General features: G+C 41.1%; 1 protein-coding gene across 2 annotated transcripts in view; it reads left to right on the top strand.

The window, feature by feature from the left end:
• The window catches only part of LOC118429931 (protein amalgam-like), a 49,178-nt gene that overhangs the window by 11,800 nt on the left and 16,555 nt on the right, over positions 1-20,823 (top strand). For both annotated transcript variants that reach the window (XM_035840573.1, XM_035840572.1), the window contains exon 5: positions 12,998-13,210. In XM_035840573.1, the coding sequence (XP_035696466.1) occupies positions 12,998-13,210 (213 nt within the window). The remainder of the gene's footprint in view (positions 1-12,997; positions 13,211-20,823) is intronic.

Raw genomic sequence — 20,823 nt, 5'->3', positions numbered from 1 at the left:
GCTCCAAAGAATAGGTTAAGTAGGTAACATATCGCTTACGAAGAGAAGCTAATATTTAGCAGTACTTACTGTCAAGGCTTTATCTCATTTCTGCACACCTTGTCTAGCCCGGGGATTTGTAGTCCTGTGTTCAAGCTTTTAGCAAAGTTGTGTGTAAAACTTCGTGTGCTCAGGAGATGCCACTTAATTGTTTCCAGCGGTGATTCTTTTTTTTCTTTCGCTGTTGTGCCGATAAGCTGGTATAACAAACATTTTAAACAATGCAACAGAAAGTGTACTTTCCAAAAAAATCTATTCAAGCTATTACAATATTCTTCAAACAGTGACGTTTTTTAAAGGCATAGAAACATGCCTCAAAACTTTCTATGTCTTGTGGAACATCTTTTTCACGGATTGACCTAGTCTCACGAGAAAGCACGAGAGTAGGTCCAGACTTGGGCAACTTATCTGCCCCAAGCAACTTCAACAAAGTAACCGAACATTGTTCTACATAAAACTCAAGAGTCCCTTATCATTAGATATAATATAATGAATATGTCATTTTATGTCAATAATCTAGTGAAGACCCCCATTCTATGGCAACTAGACTAGTCGACTACGATCGCGCTGCAACCTCGCTGTGACCTGAATCGGATTTCTGTAACCTTTGATTTCGTAATTAGAATATCATGCAAGATAAAAAAAGAATGGCTGAAAAAGACATCAAAGCATACAAAGCGTATTGGACACTAAAAGTCCTGCAGCGCTCGATCGCAACAAAGTTTATTGATAAGAAATTGATCTTTCATGTTTTGTGTCTTTACAGTCATACTTCTACATTTTATATTCCAATTATGATCTCAAGGGTTGCCCGAATCCAATTTATGTTGCAATGAGATTGCAGCTGGTGTAATGGGGTCCTTACAAAGTTGCCTTTACCATCTCTCCACTGCTTGAGCCAGCTATACGAGCACTATATAGAACCATTACAAGCTCGACTATTGACCAAAGCAGGCACATCTTTTGTTATAATGGTTAAAGGCTCCTATATACGCTAACATGTGCGCTACATGATATGATACAACACATGCCGTGGTAAAGGCGCCTTAGTGGCTGGACTCAAAACCACGAATGAAATGCCTATTGACTTTGCTTCCAATTGGTTCCCCTCTAGCTTCCAATTTCTCCTCGTTCCATGCGTAGGCGATCCACGGTCCAAGATCAAAATGAAAAGATTGATTCAGTAATCTAGTTACACACGACCTGGGGTCCGAGCCAACCAACTCAAACTAGATAAACTACATGAAATTATGAATAATATACTGCAGATGTTGAATGCAATCAGAAATGATCGTAGATGATTATATGTATACTCGGGTATTGATGATTTTAATCTTGCCACATGTCCACATTACGCGCTGCAAATAAGTTTTTGCAATGTAAGACAAATGTATGACTTCAATGGAGAAAGATTCGTCAAAGATGTTAACTCCAACTACTTAACAGAAACGTCAGGCAATCCGTAACTGACCGCGTTTGCTTTCAAAGGGGTACTTTTGAATTCTTTTAGTGTACTTGCTACCGTTTTTAAAAAGTCAAAAATATCTGCACTACTCTGTTGCACCTTCTGACATAGAATGAATGCTAATACATTCATGATGAAAAGCACCTGCATGGAGGCGTATAATTTTCGCAGAGTGATTAGAAGTTTTGCCATCCGTTAGAGCAGTAATTCATCGCATTAGTGACTCTTAATAGTATTGTCTTCATTCTCACAACGCTTTGATGTAAATCATACCGATCACGACTACTGGGAACGTGTACACGGCAGTAAAAATACAGCTTGTACAATTGGAAATATAGCTTGTACATTTATGTTATTTGAAATGTTCTAAATCCTGTCTTAGAAAGGTCTTTACCATAATATGATATAACTCTATACCGCTATGCCTAACATCGTTACGATGTAAATCTCTGCCTAAAATAATTGTTTTCATGTTATGCAAATAGATCTTTGTCATTATAACATTTGTCTTTTGTTCGTTTTGCATTCCACAACCTAAGCGAACAATTCATCACGATATATGGTCGTGTGTACTATCTAAGCTTAAGGTCTTACAACGGATTGCAGTTTCAGTGTGAATATCACAACTAAAGATCATATGAAGGAATATCTCAGCATTAAAACATGCTAAATATTCATCACTAAGAGGAACATATGAAAGAATTAAGTCCTATCTTTAGCTTCCAAATACAAATTCTTCCTAAAGTTTCTTAATTAGACCTTTGCCATTTTCGACAGATTCCACGGCACCAAAAATCGGCTTATAACCAGCTTTAAAATATGCTAAAACATTCACTACGAAGAAGAACTTATGAAAGAATTAGGGCCTATTTTAGCTTCCTTATCCTTCCGAATATTTCTTCATTAGACCTTTGCCATATTCGACGGATTTCATAGCACCAAACATCGGCTTAAAAATCAGCTTCAGAATATGCTAAAGCATTCGCTACGAACTTATGAAAGAGGTAGGTCCTATTTTAGCTCCGTTATCCTTCCGAAAGTTTCTTCATTAGACCTTTGACATTTTCAACAAATTCAATAGGCATAGCACCAAAAATCGGCTTTGAATATGCACGGTGGTCAAATACGGGCTCAAAACCTCCCATGTCTAGCCGAATTGGAACCTTGTTCCACGAGGTTCGATCTGACGTAATTCGAACCGAACCCGTGTTCTATTTAGGTCATCTGCGGTCAACGCAGGTAAAACCGTGCTTTCTGGCCCTTTCCCCCCAACTAACTTGAATCAGGCGAAAAATATTGTTTTTAACCAATATAAACAATTTTCGGGACAGTACATCTATACTTTCATTTTGTTGCGGACCTGTAATATGTAACGAAGCTACTGGCGTTTTTGTTGATGACCTTGAATATTATAAGTGTTGTTTACACCGGTATCAATTGCACCCTCCCGCTATCCGTACGGCATGACATGCGTGCAAACATCGTTTAAGATCTCCACCAAGAAGAGTCCAACTTAACTCATTGACGGCTCAAAATGACCGCAACGGTTTTCCCCAGATTTCTGTTTTTGGGATTTTTAAAAAATGCCTTCGATTTTGAATTATTGGTAATTAAGTGCGAAAAATGTCATTTTTACGCATATTTTTGACTGTAACTTTGCTTAAAATTGGAAATTAAAAAATCCCAAAAACAAAAAGTTTTATTTGCCTCTCAGATGACGAAAAATACAAAAATCGAGAATTTGCCATGGCACTTGCGGGCCATCTTATCAAGAGTATGGTCAAATTGAAGGCCTTTCTTGAAACAGAAAATAGTCGTCTTTGGAAGGAAAATCGAAACAAAACAGCTATCTCAATTCAAACGGGAAGACTCAAACTATCTAAAATTGCAAATTTAATCTGATTTTAAATACATTTTCCTTGTCATAACATTTTGTTTATTTTCAAATATTTTACGTTTAGCAAATAGTAGGTCTCTTGTAACCCGATACTCTATCGAACTCGCATAGCAACGGGAAAGAATACCCTAGCAACCGACCGCCGTGATGCTAAAATATTAATCACTAAGAAGAACATATGGAAGGATTAGGTCTTATATTTAGCTACTTCCGAAAGTTTCTTAATAAGACTGTTGCCAATTTCGACAGATTCCATAGCACCACAAATCGGCTTAACCGCAGGTCGCCCTGCAGTGATACCAGCCTCCCCTCGGTGCTATTAAACCCTCACATCCTGATTGAGCTGTGCAGACTCCCACCTGCGCAGTCTGCTCCTATCAGGGAAACTTTTGTCTCTCTGCTCCCAAAGACCTCATGTCAAGGAAATCCATCAACTCAAAATAAACTAGTACTTACAAAAGTGCCAAGAGGTTATTAGTTATTTCATGAATATGATCAAATTTAAATTGTGACGACGACATACATGAAACATGGGTTGCCTAATGGCAATGTATGAATGAAACATCAGCACTAGATTTACTCTTTGAGCATTATATTAGTTTTTTTTATCACAACGTATCTTGCGATGCGTTATGATAAAAAGGCTTCTACTGATTAAGAACTTCTTGATTTGCATCATACGTAGATACGAGAACAATCTAAAATTTTATATTTTCCTGATGGTTACATACATTAAATATGGATTATCTAATGGCAATGTATGAATGAAACATCAGCATTAGTTTACATTTCTGTGCATAATCTTATTTTCATCATAACGTGTCTTTTGATTAAAACTAAGGCTTCTACTGATAAAGAATTTCTTGATTTGCATCGTACGCTGAGAACGATCTATATATATTCCTGATCGTACCGTGCACCTTTCAATCACTCAGACTTATACATATATGTCAATGTCAACTGATCAATCGATCACCCGCAAGCACTGCTCGGGGGAAGCTAAAAATAAAAGGTGTGTGTAAAAAATTGATTTGATGGCGGGTTGCATGGCCGGCGTTTTGAAAGTAGTTCACGCTGTGACCGAGAGGTGAAGAAGTCTCGGCTCCTAACTCAGCGCGGTAATGAAAAATCAAAGGGTGCTCCATCGGGGCAAGTGCGGCTATTTTGACTATCCATGGTTATTTATTCGTTTGAAATAAGTGTCAGCCAAGGACGCCCAACTAGCCGAGGCTATTAAAGAGGACTGGCCTTGGTTTCAGGAGATATAAGCGCTTCTAAAGGTTGTTCGTGTTCTGGTCTTTTAGATTGTACATCTGAAGAAAGGTCCAGCAGATGGTGTGGTATATTTTTAGTACCGAAACCCTAGGGAATCGGCAGACGCCATGATCAAAACACGGCAGGATTCATAAAGTAGTGTGTAATTAGCAACCTGGCGCCTCATATGGAAGCTATGAAAGAGCAAATGTGTCTTGGGCTTCGCTAGTACATTTATGGGTATGAAATACATCAGAAATGTGGCATTCTGTATTCAAGTATTCAACAAGAACCTCGTGCTGACGCAAAAACCACTGAAAAAGTTGTATGAAACAAAACCTGGCCTGGGTGGCAGACTGAATAAAAGATGTTTTTTGGGCCGAACAAATAACACAAATTGTATAAAAATCATATCTTAACAAAGACGACGATTGCAGCGCCTCCTCATAAAGTTTGTACATGTGACCCTGATTTGCATAATTTATGTATAATAATGTTCTCCCAAAGTATGAGAATATTTAGATGAGCAATGCCATGGGGACCCCAGGCCGGGACTGAGTTCCAAAGCCCGCTTGTCTTTGGTACCTACGAAAATAAGTGAGTGTTGAATCTTGCCCAGTATACGTTGACCAGGGACCACTAGTATTTGATTTTTGTAGGCATCCTTTCATCTTCACACGTTTGCTAATATTCCAGATATAAATCTATAGTGCTTACTTCGTGTTGACTCCATTATCTAAATACACCTGTCTTAAAGGTTTAAGCATTCAGTTGCAAATTGGTCTAACATGAACCAACCACGTGTAAGATTTTCCTAAGAGGTGCTGACTACTGCCTTTTAGGAGAGTAATTCCTGAGGAGTGCATCCAGCCATTATAACCATCATAGCCCGACCTAATGCGCTGTAATAACTCTAATTTGTGCAATGCTTCATCCTAATGTAACGCTAATAGGTGCTCCTAACGTCCATGGAAACAGCGTAAGTAATCTAGCGATAGTCTTCGCATGTATAAACGAGTCATTCTCGTCCGAAGTTTGAAAGGAGACCGGCACCTGCAGTTTCTGCGCGCTAGGGGGCCCAAACTCACAGCACTCACTTTCCGCCCCATGGGCTATCTACCACTAAAAAATCCCGACCACAGCATGTCCAGAACACGAGATATCAAAAATTGAGGTTCTGCTGCAGTATCTTAGCAAGCCGCTAGGGGGCCATTATTAACATAGCCTTAGCCATTCTGGCAAACGCAATCACGGGATGCCTAACAGTTACTCGTTCGTCCTTTCTTATAGATTCATTGACATATGCAAATGAAGTCAGTGGATTTCTGTTGATATCCATTTCCATAAATTCGCCATTTAGAGCGGATTAAAATCCCATTATGTCGCTAGGTCACTCGATTTATCACGTGCTCTTATTTAGGCTATATCGTCACATTTCCACAAAGAGGCCCGGTCGGGCAGTTTGGGCGAATTAAAAAGTACGATATAAAAGACAACTAAAACACAAAACGTACCAAAAATGATTCAACAGCATGCCTTGTGCATATTTATTGGCATAAACTTTATTTTTCGTTTCCAGTAAAAGCCATTTCGGGCCCTGGATAGGAAATGTGACGTAGATCTTTCAAGATTGACATAACAGATGACTATCACCTTTATAAGATGTCAATGAGTAAACCATTCACACCTGCAGCTGGGTGGGCCCCATCTCTTTCAGGTGGTGGTTTCTTGATGAAATATGAACGGGGTCTGGATGTCCTAAAACACGTATCCGAGTCCTAAATTAAATTTGTGCTACTGTTTGTGTACCAAGTGGCACAACACTGGTACATGCCTAGAATCCCAACCCTGGACCTTCAGTGTATCTTTTTTCTACATAGCCGGTATAACAGCCCTTCGGCGTAACACATGTACCAGTTTCGCAGGCACGATTCACGGCAGCAGCAACTGATGAACCTGTCACACCTGAACTCTGTGCATCTATTTGCAAGGGTTCCTGTGTGCGATGGTGCAAAATCCTTCCTTCCGTCTAAAATTGGTGATTCTCTACAAATCACCCGGACTCCGGGAAGAATAGCGACATATCGGTCACTAATGGAAATCTGTATAACCAAACCAAACCAAAACCAAACCTTGTTGATAACAAATTGCATTCTACGATCATAGTTCATGTAAGATACGATTTTTTTAATTATGGCATTCAAATTCTAAAAACTTGAGATTCTAAAACAACAACCTTGACCATAGATCACCTCGCCATCTTGTTTCTCCTCAGTTTTTCTCAAGAATATGCTCCAAATGAATATGAACTGATGACTCGAGATGCTTATAGCCTAAATAGAGATAGGATAATGGATGGCTTCCCAAGCAGAGGATAGGTTGATTTGGAGTGTGGACCTGGAGCAATTTGGCGTGCCATACCATTCATCACAGCCTGCTCGCTTAATGCAGCCCCACTTTGATTTGAGTACGGCGGTTACTTCATGGCGCCAATGTGGATGTTGCTCTCACCTCTCACGACCCCCTAAACGGTTTTATGTCCGGAGAATTCAAATTGCTGGATTACTGGCATCAATCAACGTGAGGAAGTCTTATATACATCTCTCTCTCTCTCTCTCTCTCTCTCTCTCTCTCTCTCTCTCTCTCTCTCTCTCTCTCTCTCTCTCTCTCTCTCTCTCTCTCTCTCCATATATATCTATGTATATATATAGAGAGAGAGAGAGACAGAGGGAGGGGGAGGGAGAGAGAGAGAGAGACACTTTACACGACTTTCCTTACTCCATTTAAGTGCAATAACGGGACTTTGCTCTTGATGGTAAGGTATTATAGGAAGAGGGATGGGCTCAGCGCGCCTTCCATACCGTACCCTAGACACTACCCTACAGCCTAAAAAAGCGATGGTACTACCTTTACCTTCATCTTTTGGTTGACGTCACATTTCCAAACTGGGCCTCAACCGGGCTGTTTGTGAAAACGAAAATAGACATGCATACGTAAAGATATAAACAAATAATGCCCAGAACTATTTTATTAACGTCTTGTAAAGCTTGGTGTCTTTTGTATCATACTTTTCGTTCCCGACAGCTGCCCGGGTTTGGAAATGTGACATATGCCTTAGTCGTGATAACGAATCCTAGAGACGGACTGTGCGGCTGACACATGATAGATAGATTAGAACGTGCCCAGGGTAAGTCCACGTTAATGCGCTTAATAAGCTGTTAAATTGCCTGTGTAATTGGTCACCATCTTTCCCCTGTCATGCCATTACGTGTTGCGCCCTTAACGCTTCGCACTGCTTTCCAGAATGTCCCTAATGGTATAAACCAAACAGCGCATGTCACGACACTATTCTCCTTCACGAGCAAAGTTGTAAAAGCTAAACCCGGAACGACCTCAAGAGCCGACCTACCCATACTGTTATTGGGTAAGTCCAATGGTTTCTGCCTGGACATTTCAAGGAGCAAGAAATTATATATCACACGTTTGTATTCACAAGGTATTCACATGCCGTGAAGTATCGCCTCTTCGACCACTGGATACTGATTCTATTTCCAAGATTACATGTTCAAAGGCCCGCAGAATTACTGCAAATTTAGACAAACGACACAGGGTAAGAGTCTAGCGCTATTGAAATGTAAGCATTCATCCACACGAATCCCCCTACCAATACGCTAAAGTCCTTCCCTTTTCCTTGTAGTTGCAAAAGTCAATCCTTGTCCAAACCGCCTTACATCGTTGTCCATCACTCGCGCCTTTGATTAACGTGTGTTGCAAAGGTTCCTGAGCAAAAGGCTTTGATCTCAATCGATCAAGCGCCGCAAAAAGTCGATCCGGACAGAGGGGAAGAAGAAAAAACAGTCAACCTTGATTCCCTTTCACGGCAGCGCGCATCTGTCATGTGAACCCGGGTGAAGGAGGTTGGGGGTTGACTTGTGGGCCGTTCTATTGGATTCCCAAACTTCTGATCCTTAGTTCTCCAGACCACGTCCTTGTGGCATTACGTTCGGTTAAGGCCAAATGGAGCAAAAAGTTCGGCAAGGACGCGGTCAATACCATTTATCGACCTCAGGTCATGGGGCAACCGTGTGAAAGAGCAGGGGTTTACAGCGCCGTTTTACGGTGGACTCCAGAGTAGAATTACTCTCCCATGCGTCTTCTCAATATCGGATGGTTCCTGCGTCCAGACAGACGGCTAAGGTATCCCTTTGAACTTTAAATGGTACCGTTGTCAGCAAAGCGGCTCCCCGAAATGCCTTTTAAAATCGATCTCGGGATGCTTAAGCCTTGGAAAGCATGTCCTTCATAGGTAAATAGGGCACATTAATAACAGGATTTTCCAGTAGTATTTTGTTGTTTTGCAGTAATTGTGAGATATGTATTTTGCTGCATATACCTCACACGTTGACGTATTCAAAGCCCTTTCCTCATCTAATTTTATAATTGAGGATTTTCTTTGGCACCATTTCAACAACAAGGCCATGCGTATAGCTCAAACAAAGATTACGTCTGGCTGCATTAGTCTATTACGCTGTGATAAACACTGTTTAGGCCACAGCAAGTAAAGTTTATGGATGACATCTCCTACAGACTGACAAAATAGTGAGGGCGAAAAAAGCAAGATGGCCGAATTTTCAAAATAGGCACCATAAACGTTATTAACAAGAATTAAAATGACAAGACATGGTGTCACAGCCAACAAGGCGTCCATTCTTGTACTGAAGAAGTGCACTAGAGTTGTAAAATTGACACAAATGTTATCACTTACTCATGGCTTCCATATTGGTGCTATCAAACTAGTTTCACTTCTATTGTTATCAAGCTAGTTTCACTTCTACAACTGCAGCCATGGCTACCTTACTAGTGTCACTTCTACAAGTAAAATTATTAGGCTACAACACAACCTATTTTCCCATTTTGGTACTTAATCTTAATGTTGACCATCTCCGTAGAATTTTGAGAATCTTGTTTCTCTTAAGCTTAAACCAGGCGAAAGTTATTGAGCGCATTGATGTCATCCATAAAATCCACTTGCTGTAGCCTTACCCAAAGACTGCCTGTTTAACAATGATTGCATTGTAGTGTGTTTAAAATTATTTCCTCCAGCGCTTACAGTTTTATGTGAATAATCGACATTGTTATACTAACTGTTCGCTCGTTCATCGTCTACACTTTATAATCTGTTGTCAGAATGATAAGATCAGGCATAACAAATTAAATGATCTGTCACGTAATTTAGAGGTAGTAAAAAAGAAAAATACCCCTGGAAACACTTCCAGCTCGTTATTCAAGAATGCGCATACTTACCAACGAGGCATGGTCGTAATTCTGTGCAGATCCATAAAAATGAGTTTATGCGGACATTTCTTCCGGGCAATGGTGCCCTTGGTCTTTGGAAGATCCGGTTATTTAACCCTAAGGGTCGAGTCTTAGAATGAAGAGTGTGGTGCTGTGTTGAGAGTGGGCAGAGGTCGCCTTAGCACACCCACAAGGTACACATATCTCATTTCATTTTTCAACTTGGAGTCACGCCTCGCTCGATGGGTTGGCCTTATTGGCTACCCCCGTTGCTCTACTTTATCGACGTTTGCGGTACCTCTGGGTACTGTTAGTCAGGCTGTAAGCGGAATAATATCTCCCCAAAGCTGACCATTTTTTCCAACTTCCTGACAGAAGAACTTCATTGCACGACAATTGTACACTGTACAATGTATGGCAACGACTTTTACACAAAGTACAAAATAGGTGTATAGAATAAGACTTAACATCCTAATTAACATAACAAGAAGGGCTAACACAAGTCTTTGATATAGTGTTACAATCGAGTTGGGCTAGTCATGAATTTCAGTACTTTTTCTAATAGCGAAGCAGTCTTTTATATATTTGCCTATCTTTGAGCAGTGAGATCTCGTTCGTATGTGTAGGAGACAGCATACCCAACACGCTGTGTGGACCAAGATATACCGTAACATTTAGGGGGATATACACAATGTACGGCAATGGAGCCACCGCGAAAGAATGACAGATTGGCAGTCTCAGAAGGTATCATCTTTTTCCGCAAAAAGGATCTGTTTGAAGAGCCCAATTCATTTTTAGATCAAAGTAGTCAATAGGGATGTGGTTTAATGTTGGCCAGCCTACGCCTCAGGCTTAAACTATAAGGGCGATGTTTGTCAGATTGGTGAAACAAATCGTAAATTGTCGATAGTTTTGAATATGACTCGTTGTAGGTGGATTCGGGAGGCAGATTCTTTCTTCTCATTGTGTCGAGCCGTTTTGGGAACGCAGGGCGCACTAAGAACAGTTTTCATAACCACTCAACAACGTCTTGGCTGAGAGCCTAGAGCTATAGAGCGACGTATACAGCCTATTCAACCATCCTTAAGGGAATATAGCACACATCTTAAGCCTTTCAAACGACTCTCGTGTAATGATAAACATCTACATGGGCCACTTAGACCCCCATTCCACGAGAATACAATCTCGTTGGTACCTAAATGTGATTTCTTAATCGGAATATCATGCAAAAGTATTACTAAAAAGACGATACAACACAAAAACTTGTTAAAAACGTTTTCATCTATGAATTATTTGAGGGAGCGCGATCGGAGCTAGGTCGCCGCTCTTGTGGAATTGAGGTGTGATACCTATTGAAGAATAACAACAGCTTAAATTATGACCCCGTCATTCCTCTCTGTATAGCTAACGCTGGTGTGTAGCACAATGTGAACTTGCCAGAATTGCCCTGAAGCGCCCTTCACACGAGAGCACGAATGAGCCGGAATGCCGTTGGAATGAAAATTCTTTTCTATTCCTCGCAATTCCTGGCAATTCGTAGTGTGCTCTAACTGCATTCCAGTTATTTGTGCCCGTTCTTTTGGCTAGCCCGAAAGTTTTGACATGTTAAAAACTGTCGAGGAGCATTCGAAGTGGAGAAATATAGAATGGCATTCATAGTGGATTCTAAGTGATGGTCACCGAAAGGCGGTCACCGAAAGGCGGTCACCAAAGCGTAGGTGTAAACAGAGTATCTTTATTCAGTGACGTAGCAACCTGATGAACCCATTCACTGGTGTGTAGACATACGTTCATTCAGCTTGACTTTTTCATATAGTATATTTTTCTGACATTTCATATATTTTTTCTGACAGTTCATGACCATATCAAGACATTTACCCATCACCAAAACCACTGCATTGTCATTATTCACCTGCATGCGATGAGTTTTGACAACGAAAATGGTCCACATCGCTGTGTCATAAAGTTTCCAGTCATTTCAAATGATTGATTTCCATAATGAGCCGATGGACAGATATCTATATCGCACGTATACACTACGTAGCTTTCGGCTCTTTCTTCACCGTTACGGAGTGCCCGCCGGCCTTTTCACGCGAAGTGACGCACAAAATGATTGGTACTTAACTAGAAACGGCGATAACGTATTGGACGATACATTTTGTCGGGGATGAATAGATATATGATAACATTTCAGCGCCAACTTGGTGTAACACCCCTAGGGATGACTTGTACTTAAACGCAGCAAAGTTTGTACCACGAAAATGCCTTGCAAAAGTCACTTGCCAAACGCAGTCAAATTGTACTATAGTTTACTATGGTGAAACGCTTTTAAGAAATGTGCCGTTGGATACATCTTAAAGTTTATTTCAGGCACAAATAAGTCATTGGTTTGTCCTGACCGTAGTATTAAAAACTAAACTTTTGTGGAAAATTCATTATACAGATTTCTCCTGGATTCCCATTTAAGTGTATAGTAAGTTCTCCTTGCAGATATGGCAGCAAACAATTGACCAAAGTCTTTGCCAAGACTAGGACTGTCTTCTTAATAAGAATGGTTATTACTTTACACGGTCAAGGCGTAAATCATGTAGCTAACAAAATCTGCAATAAAGAGTGTGAGCGATGACACTCTTCACTTGGCATCTTTCATAAACGACTACAAAAATAATGTTGGATAATTTTCTGCTTACCGTAGCGTGATTTTTGGATCACTTGATTGGCAAACACTTTTCAATGGTAACTATAAATGGAAGCCAACCTTTTACGGTCTTTTGATTGAAAAGATACTTTGAAAATGGACAAATGCTGAAAATCAACACGGCAAAAAGTGCCCGTTTTACTTGACACACGACCTGAATGTGTCGGACATCATTAATCATTCTGATGCCCTAATGGTTTAAAGATTGACATAAATGCCCCACTGTGTCATAGTTATTCAATTTTGTCTCAACAGAACAATACCTGGACCAATTTAACGCAGTATTTCCGAATAAAGATGGTCCATATCTCATTTTTCATGCAATTTTCTTTTCATTTTTGTTCCTCAGCTGACAAGGACGCGAGAGACTCGTCCAACATCGTGGTGATAGTGGGAACGGTGGCCGGTGCGCTCTGGTTCCTCATAGGCGTGGTCCTGATCCTGTTGCTATGGAAACGGCGGCGAGACAGGAGAGACAAAGAGCGGTTTGCCTTCTACTACAACATGGGCCGGCGGGAGCCCGGGGCGCCTGATGACAAAACGGACTTCCCCACCATACCAGGTATAGAAATCAATACAAAAATCATATCAGAACATTTCTATACGCAATTACCGTTCACAATTTGTGAAGCGCTTAGCAACAAGCTTCTAAACAGTCTTCTGATCCGAAGTTCAAATAACCCAAATCCCATTTCACGTGACCTGAACGAAAGTATGACGTCAGCAATGGATCAAAGGTATCCGGTAGTTGGTATCGGCCCCCGTCTCAGTGGAAGGATGCCAATGAGCTTTAAAAACACTTGTACTTTTCCCTCCAACGACAACAGTTCATCACGCCCTTCGCATCTGAAATTTAGAATAAATATCTTTGAACTCTACATGACCAAACATTAGTGTATTCATTTCAGGTTTCCAACGTGGAAGCATTTCTCATTTACTCTATCTAATACAATATTACAAGTCGTAAGAGCTGCGTAATAAGAAAGTAATTACTTACATGCTGACCCCTGCTGATGAAATTATGCCACAGGACATGGCGTACATCACAAGCATTCCGGATTTTAACCTTGTTTTAGAAGAATGTTTTTGAGAACCGCGGGTTTGATGAAGCCAATTACAGTATAGTGAACATCAGACGGATCAGCCCAAGGTCTGAATACAGAAAAGGTGCATTTCTAGCAGTTTTATGTGAACGCCATCCCCTTGTTTCCTGGCAAGCTGATTAGAAAGGACACAAATCGAAAACTAAAATGCACCGACAGTCCCTTAAAGTAATTTCATGCAGACTCGTGCTTTGCAATGAATGCATCAAGCTGACAACACACGGATTACTAAAGGTGGTATCTCACTGCACTTGGGGCACCGGCGCGGCACTGCGGGGTTCGAAAGATTGCTCAACAAATTTCAGAATTTCGAATTTTATCAAATTTTGTGTATTTTGTAGCCTTCTAAGTCATACTTTTACGTATTACGCAATATCTAAATTATAAAAAAAACGACGAAAATGACACAACGGTGCCGCAGTAAACGAACCCAGCAGTTCCGCACCAGTGCCCCACGTGCAGTGAGATACCACCTTAGATCTGACCCCTTTAAGTCTAGTAAAGAATCTACATCATTGTTCTAACTACTAGGATGTTGCAAGTAGACATATTGACGAGTTTGGATGATACTTTATTGACAGAAAGAGTAATAGAACTCAAATGGAAGCCACAGCCCTCATTTGTTCTAATGCATTGTGCGTAGACGGTCAAATAAATCATCACCAAGTCAGACACCCATTAAAATGGTACGTAACCGATACTTTAAGGATATACGTGCCTATGTATTACACAGAGGACCTGATTACGTCTCCAGAAAACCAAGAAGGCATCCTTCATACCGTACTTTTTAATCAGAAAGCGCTGGTAGGACAGACTCGGGTTTCATGAGTGATGTTTTCATTACCTAGCGTTCATCTGACATAGATCTAGTGACAATTAACTACGACTTACAGAGAGAACATCCACATGTCTAATGTTACGCGTTTCTTTGAAATGGAAATGACTAAGACACAAAATTCAAAATACCCGGCTGTTTTCACTTTGCCCACATTCCATTAGACTGCAATCGCAGTGCGACCTCACTCTGCGATCTAGATTCGATTTATGGAACCCTGGACTTTATAAATGGAATTAGCATGTAGAATTTTAAAGTAGAAAAGACAACAAACGCACAATGGGTACATATAGTCGTTTTGTTTTGTCTATGCCGAAGTTCGTTGAGGGCTAAGTCAACTTTTAGGATATAGCGATGTTACAGCCCTAGTGGAATGGGGGCTCTTGTATACGTCAGAAAAGTACAACAAAAAAAGGATTATTTTCAGCACACGCGTATGAAAGACTTGAGAGAGCTTATGCCATTTTCTTAATCAGTGATTGTAGCTGACATACGCCAAATAGCAATTACTCAAGCTACTGGATATGATTTTGGAAACGGTTAGACCTTTCAGGTAACATCTCTTATCTTTCGTCAGTGACGGGTATCTTATTACCTAGATATCTAACCTTCATCGACGTAAAAGCTGAATCAGACATAGTTTAGTCGTTACAAACTTGCCCAAGCCGCGATTATATAGTTGAGACAACGACGTCTGACACAATCCGAGCATAAGTGACTTCCCATCTGTATTGACATTTGGCTCGACCAGAGAGATGGGATAAAATAGCCTCCAGTTATACGTGCAAGCCTTTATTGTCTTTCCGATACACTCCTCAAATGAGAACTTCGAAGTTTTCGTTTACCCATTTCATGCAGCGTTGTACAATAGACGGTCAAGGTTAAAAGCTTTCTAATGTAAGCGATTCTACTTATACATAAATGCCGGTATCTGACAAGTAACAGATAACAATGCGAACCTCGATTTCACTCGCAAAAGGCCATTGAGATCAATCATCTTGACGATTTGAAAGAAAATTATATTTATTTGCACGAAAGTTATTACTTTTGCCGCGACATATGCAAACAGTTCAGAAGCGAACGATATATCAGCAATTCATACGGTTGTGCTATATTCTAGAGAACGCTGTAGGCATACACATTGGTAAAGCCCGTGCTAAAACTAAATGCCCATGGCGCCGCGCAACAAGCAATTTTAGCGAGTTACTCCTTATAGGCTTCCGACATGCTTGATTTATACAGCAGCTTCTGTAGCCTACAGCCGAACAAGTCCTAACAAAGTCCCCAAAGAACCGGCACAAGGAGAGCCTACAACATGAAACAATCCCGAGGATTACGCTAAACTACCTTGGAGAGTTACTGAATCCGACCAAATCTCAGAAAGCCAATAATAAGGTCGACCTTTCGTCTCCCTGGTGTTAGTTTCCAGACGCTCGTGGATCACGAGACGTTCTCTACTTGCCGAAGTGGGCTGTAGAATTAATGTGACATCTGACGGAATGTCTCACGTTCTCGGTGATCTCCACTGACACCCCATTAGCTACTGTCTGCCTCGTCCTCTGAGGTTTCCTAAATCCAAACGTTCTTCCCATTTTCTCTGACACTATTTTAGGTGGTGTCTGTTGGCCATGGGCCCGCTCTCTGTATGACGTCGCTAAATCAACAAGTTATAAATGAGTATCTGTATATCGACCTCACATAACTCTGCGGGTGTAGTCATGAATCATCAAGCTATCCTCCACGTCATCACTTCCTGCCCGTCAACAACATTGGACCAGAGCCAAACCAGACTTTCAATTCTTCAAGTATCCTACTATACCATTCGCACCTTACACCGTTACTTATGCAACATGCGGACACACATCAAGGCAAACGAGCAAACACACCAATTTATTAATAATAAACCTACGTTTTTATGAAAGTAACAAAGCAGTGTCAGTCAGCTATCGTTTAGCAAGCATTTCAAGCATCATTGACTTTGACTTTATTCGAATTGCAACAGGGACAATGTGGACACTAGACAGCTAACTAGCTAATATTGTGACCACATACACATGCATTTAACGTTACAGTACAAAAGTAACAAAGCGTATAAATATATTGGAATTATAATGACAGCAGGTAACATTGAATATTAGTAGATATTATAGATATTAATTATATACTTTAAAACCAGTGGCATCTGTAAAATGTATGAAGAAGCTAATAGATTACAACTAGATATGGAGGCAGAGGCACAGCTGGAAGTAAATCTTTTAGTAGATGTCTCACACTTTTGAAGTGTATCTGAAAGTTCCCTTTTGATGACAAGGTCAAGGGTCAACATTTCGGGGTCACTACTTCTATCTCCAGCACAATGATTGATGTTTGTGTTTGCTTGTCGCACGTTCAAATGCAGTTTAGTATTTTATCTATCTAGAGGCAATCGCCGCACATCATCTGCCTTTCACTTTCTTTCTTTTTTCGTTCTCCGTCTAGATTTGTTGGTGAGTTTATTTTTTCGGACAGTAATAGTGCAATTAACAAGATTCAAACTTCCGTTAAATTGGAGGATATTAATCAAGGAGAGAACGGCACTGAAGCACAGTAGGTTACTTCCTTTATACCTACCACGGGGCAATTAGGGTTTGAAGATTTTTGAGAAAGTCATGGGATGAATCTCACTAATTATCCGGACCGTCAGATGGGCAAATAATGGCTTTAGGACAATCTTTGCTAAAACATCTACTTGGTTCAGGATAGGCTAGATACGGGCTATGACATAAGAAAAAATATATTTTACTTAGGTAGGGGGGATTGGATAGTCTGTATCTGTATCTGCATCTTTATAGACGGTATAACTGCCCTTCGGCGTAACACACCAGCTTCGCAGGCACACGGTGAGGCAGCAGCTGGTTATATGACACTGAACGACCTGACACACCGAACCTAAAATTGCACATCAAGCAGCAAACGTTGTTTAAAGCCATCTATTGAGGATGAACCTACCGTGCCTGGTAACAAGTTCCACTCTGCAATATAGCTGTTGGAAAATAGGTATTCTAAAAGTTTAACAGTTGAACTCATGACGTAAGGATGTATATTCCAAAAGAAATACTTGTTTTCAGAATTCGGTAAGGCAAACATTTCATCAAGTTACGCCGATGAAGGTTAGACATCCAAGTAATGAGATGTGTCAAAAAGTAGTTACTTAAGCAACTGGATAGGGTTTTGGAAACGTTTCAACAAGTTGACCTGCATATATACCAACATCTTCTTTCCGATAGAAGGCTTCGACCCCAATGTGAAATCAAGTGTCTAATCACATCGAGTGTTAGCTTGCTCTTTCAATGGCCTTTTTCAAAAGGTCAAAAGATTTGAAACGAGAACTGTTGGCTTTCAACCAGTGACGGTCACGGTCAAACAAAATGCCGGGGTCACTGTTGACGACACAAGCAAAATGGATTGAAGAGAGTTGTAATATCGTTCACATTGATTATCCCGACCTGAGAATCTGTGGTGGTCATATTAGGATAGAAGATGTAATAAATGCCATGGGATTCAATTGAGTTAGATGACTGGTATTAATTTCAATTTGATATAGTTTGCATTAGATGTGGGTACAGGTACAAAATGTGTTAAATGTGTTGTAGACAGGGTTAAAAATGACCAAAGGCGAAGTAGAGTCATTTATACCAAGTTTCTACAAACTCTAGTCAAACTTACAGAGTTTACATGAAAACAGAATTTTTAAATGCCAGTGTGACTTTGGCTATTTTGGCAAATTTGGCTATATGACCATTGAGCATCGCCCATTTACAAGTTTTCACAAACAATTAATTCAAAAACAATTAGGTTCAGGTCTTTGGATGTAAACCGTAAACCTGAATTTCCTGCACAAATATTTAACGTTACCCACCCCTAGTTTGCATCTATTTCTAAAAAGCTTGCTAGGTCAGTGCTTGATGGCATATTATGTTGCAAGGTAAAAGTAGTCAACCCTATAGCCTTCTGAGGCCAAATATAGGGACATTGGATTGTTATCGTCTTTGTCTAAGGCGCAGTATTCCTCTCCTTCCATCGCCTTTTACCTACCCGATTGAAGTAGGTTACCGGGACAATGTTTACACCTGGATGAAGGGAGGAAAGTCGTGTAACGTGCTGTTCCCAAGAACGCAAATTCTAAACAGGGATTTCAAGAATTTAAACGAACCACTCAACCGCGTATTCGACAGCCGAGTCATTCAGCTAACCGTTTAGGCACCATCACCAATCAGCAATGTATCTATCGCATAAATATGTGTGTAGTGCTCATTTTGATACTAATACTATTAAAAGTGTTACATGGGGAAAACTTGGACTTCAGGAGAATCCTTGTTGCTCTAGTTCTATTCTGCCATACAAACTTTTAATCAAATCTACATCATTCCTCAAGAAGCGACTCAATTTGCCACGATGCATCCGCAGTTTAAACAAGGGAGAAAAAGTCGCCACGGATTCATAAATCTTGCTTAGGTCTTCCTCAATTGCCATCCTTACGGACGGGATAATTTTATAGCTACAGCAAGGGGCAATCGATCTAATCCGGAGTCATTCCGTGCGAAGAGACAATCAAAATAAAGAAACTACTCCGGTACGCATCACCAATGTGGTACTCCAGTCAATCTCGCGAAATAGACTATCATAGACAACGCCGTATGTAAATGTATGACTTAAGTGTCAGGCTATCCCAGCATATTCATCCCAGTGCACATACTTAGAAAAAAGTGTTGTGAAACTTTTTTAACGATTATCATAGAACATGTCCAAAGTATTCCGTCTTCTTCCAGCAGACTCCGAGTTCCTAATCTAATAAAAGCAGATTGCCCGCAGCTATTTAGCTTAACCCAGATTACATTCCAATCGAAACGGGACGTATCCAATCGTTTCCATAGACGACCATGTCATCGATTTCGGATTTATCTTTTGTTCGTCATTTCGCTGTAAAGAGCATTTCAAAAGGAATCACACACGATGTAAAAAGGAGTTTCCAGGTCAGGCTCTTGTATAGATGTGAAATACAAGTCATTTTGCCATCTGGTCAGGAAGCAGTGGCGCCTCTATCTAATGTGGAACACGGTCAATATTTATTCCGACACCCGAGTGGGGTTGCCCCTGTAGCTCAACTGGTAGCGCACACCCACGTGGGGTTGTCCCTGTAGCTCAACTGGTAGCGCACACCCAAGTGGGGTTGTCCCTGTAGCTCAACTGGTAGCGCACACCCAAGTGGGGTTGCCCCTGTAGCTCAACTGGTAGCGCACACCCAAGTGGGGTTGTCCCTGTAGCTCAACTGGTAGCGCACACCCAAGTGGGGTTGTCCCTGTAGCTCAACTGGTAGCGCACACCCAAGTGGGGTTGTCCCTGTAGCTCAACTGGTAGCGCACACCCAAGTGGGGTTGCCCCTGTAGCTCAACTGGTAGCGCACACCCAAGTGGGGTTGCCCATGTAGCTCAATTGGTAGCACACCCGAGTGCGGTTGGTAGTACACCGTTGAGCTCCTAGATTCAATTAGTAAGTAATTGGGAGATTCCGGTTCAAATCCTGGGTTTCGGTTTGGGCTGCACCCGACTTTCGGATGGGGGCGTATGGAAGGCCCGTGTTCGAGGGGATACCTCAAAATATGTTAAAGGAGACGAGCTATCAAGCACCTTCTGTGAAAATATACCCTGCTACTGAAACAGCAAAGATCATGCTGTCTAGTGTGCCAATAGACATTAATGGTCTCTACCAGACTCCCGCCTGGCCGAATAGGAGACTTTGGCCAATTTGGGACTACATAAGCGCCCAGCAGAAGTTAGTTGACCAAGGAGTCTTGGCCCGCCAGGCGCGGCCATCTAACTCCTCTGATGGGTTTTCTGGGTTATTTGGCCAATTTCGACTATTTTTCTAGCGACCTGTGGAGCTTGGCAGAGGCTGACATTACACTGGTCTAAACGAACAAACGACCAAAGACTTTTAAGCTGGTACACGAGCACAGCCATCGACAAAGCAAAAAGTAGCCAGAGAGTTAACATTCGCAGCCGTACTTTACCCCAAATCCAAACTGGTGTTGAATAACAAAATCCATGTCTTCTGCGACCGCACTGTCTGCAAAAGGTTGGGACACAAAGAACACGCAGAGCCATTGATATGCTGGCCCTGTAATGGGACCTTGTCTTCATACCAGTAAAGATAAAGTGACACCAAGGCCAGAAACATTATCAATGGGTCTATTAAGTG

Source organism: Branchiostoma floridae, chromosome 14, assembly GCF_000003815.2.
Source record: "Branchiostoma floridae strain S238N-H82 chromosome 14, Bfl_VNyyK, whole genome shotgun sequence".
In the NCBI taxonomy this organism is placed as follows: Eukaryota; Metazoa; Chordata; class Leptocardii; order Amphioxiformes; family Branchiostomatidae; genus Branchiostoma; species Branchiostoma floridae.
This window is presented reverse-complemented; position numbering and strand designations above follow the sequence as displayed.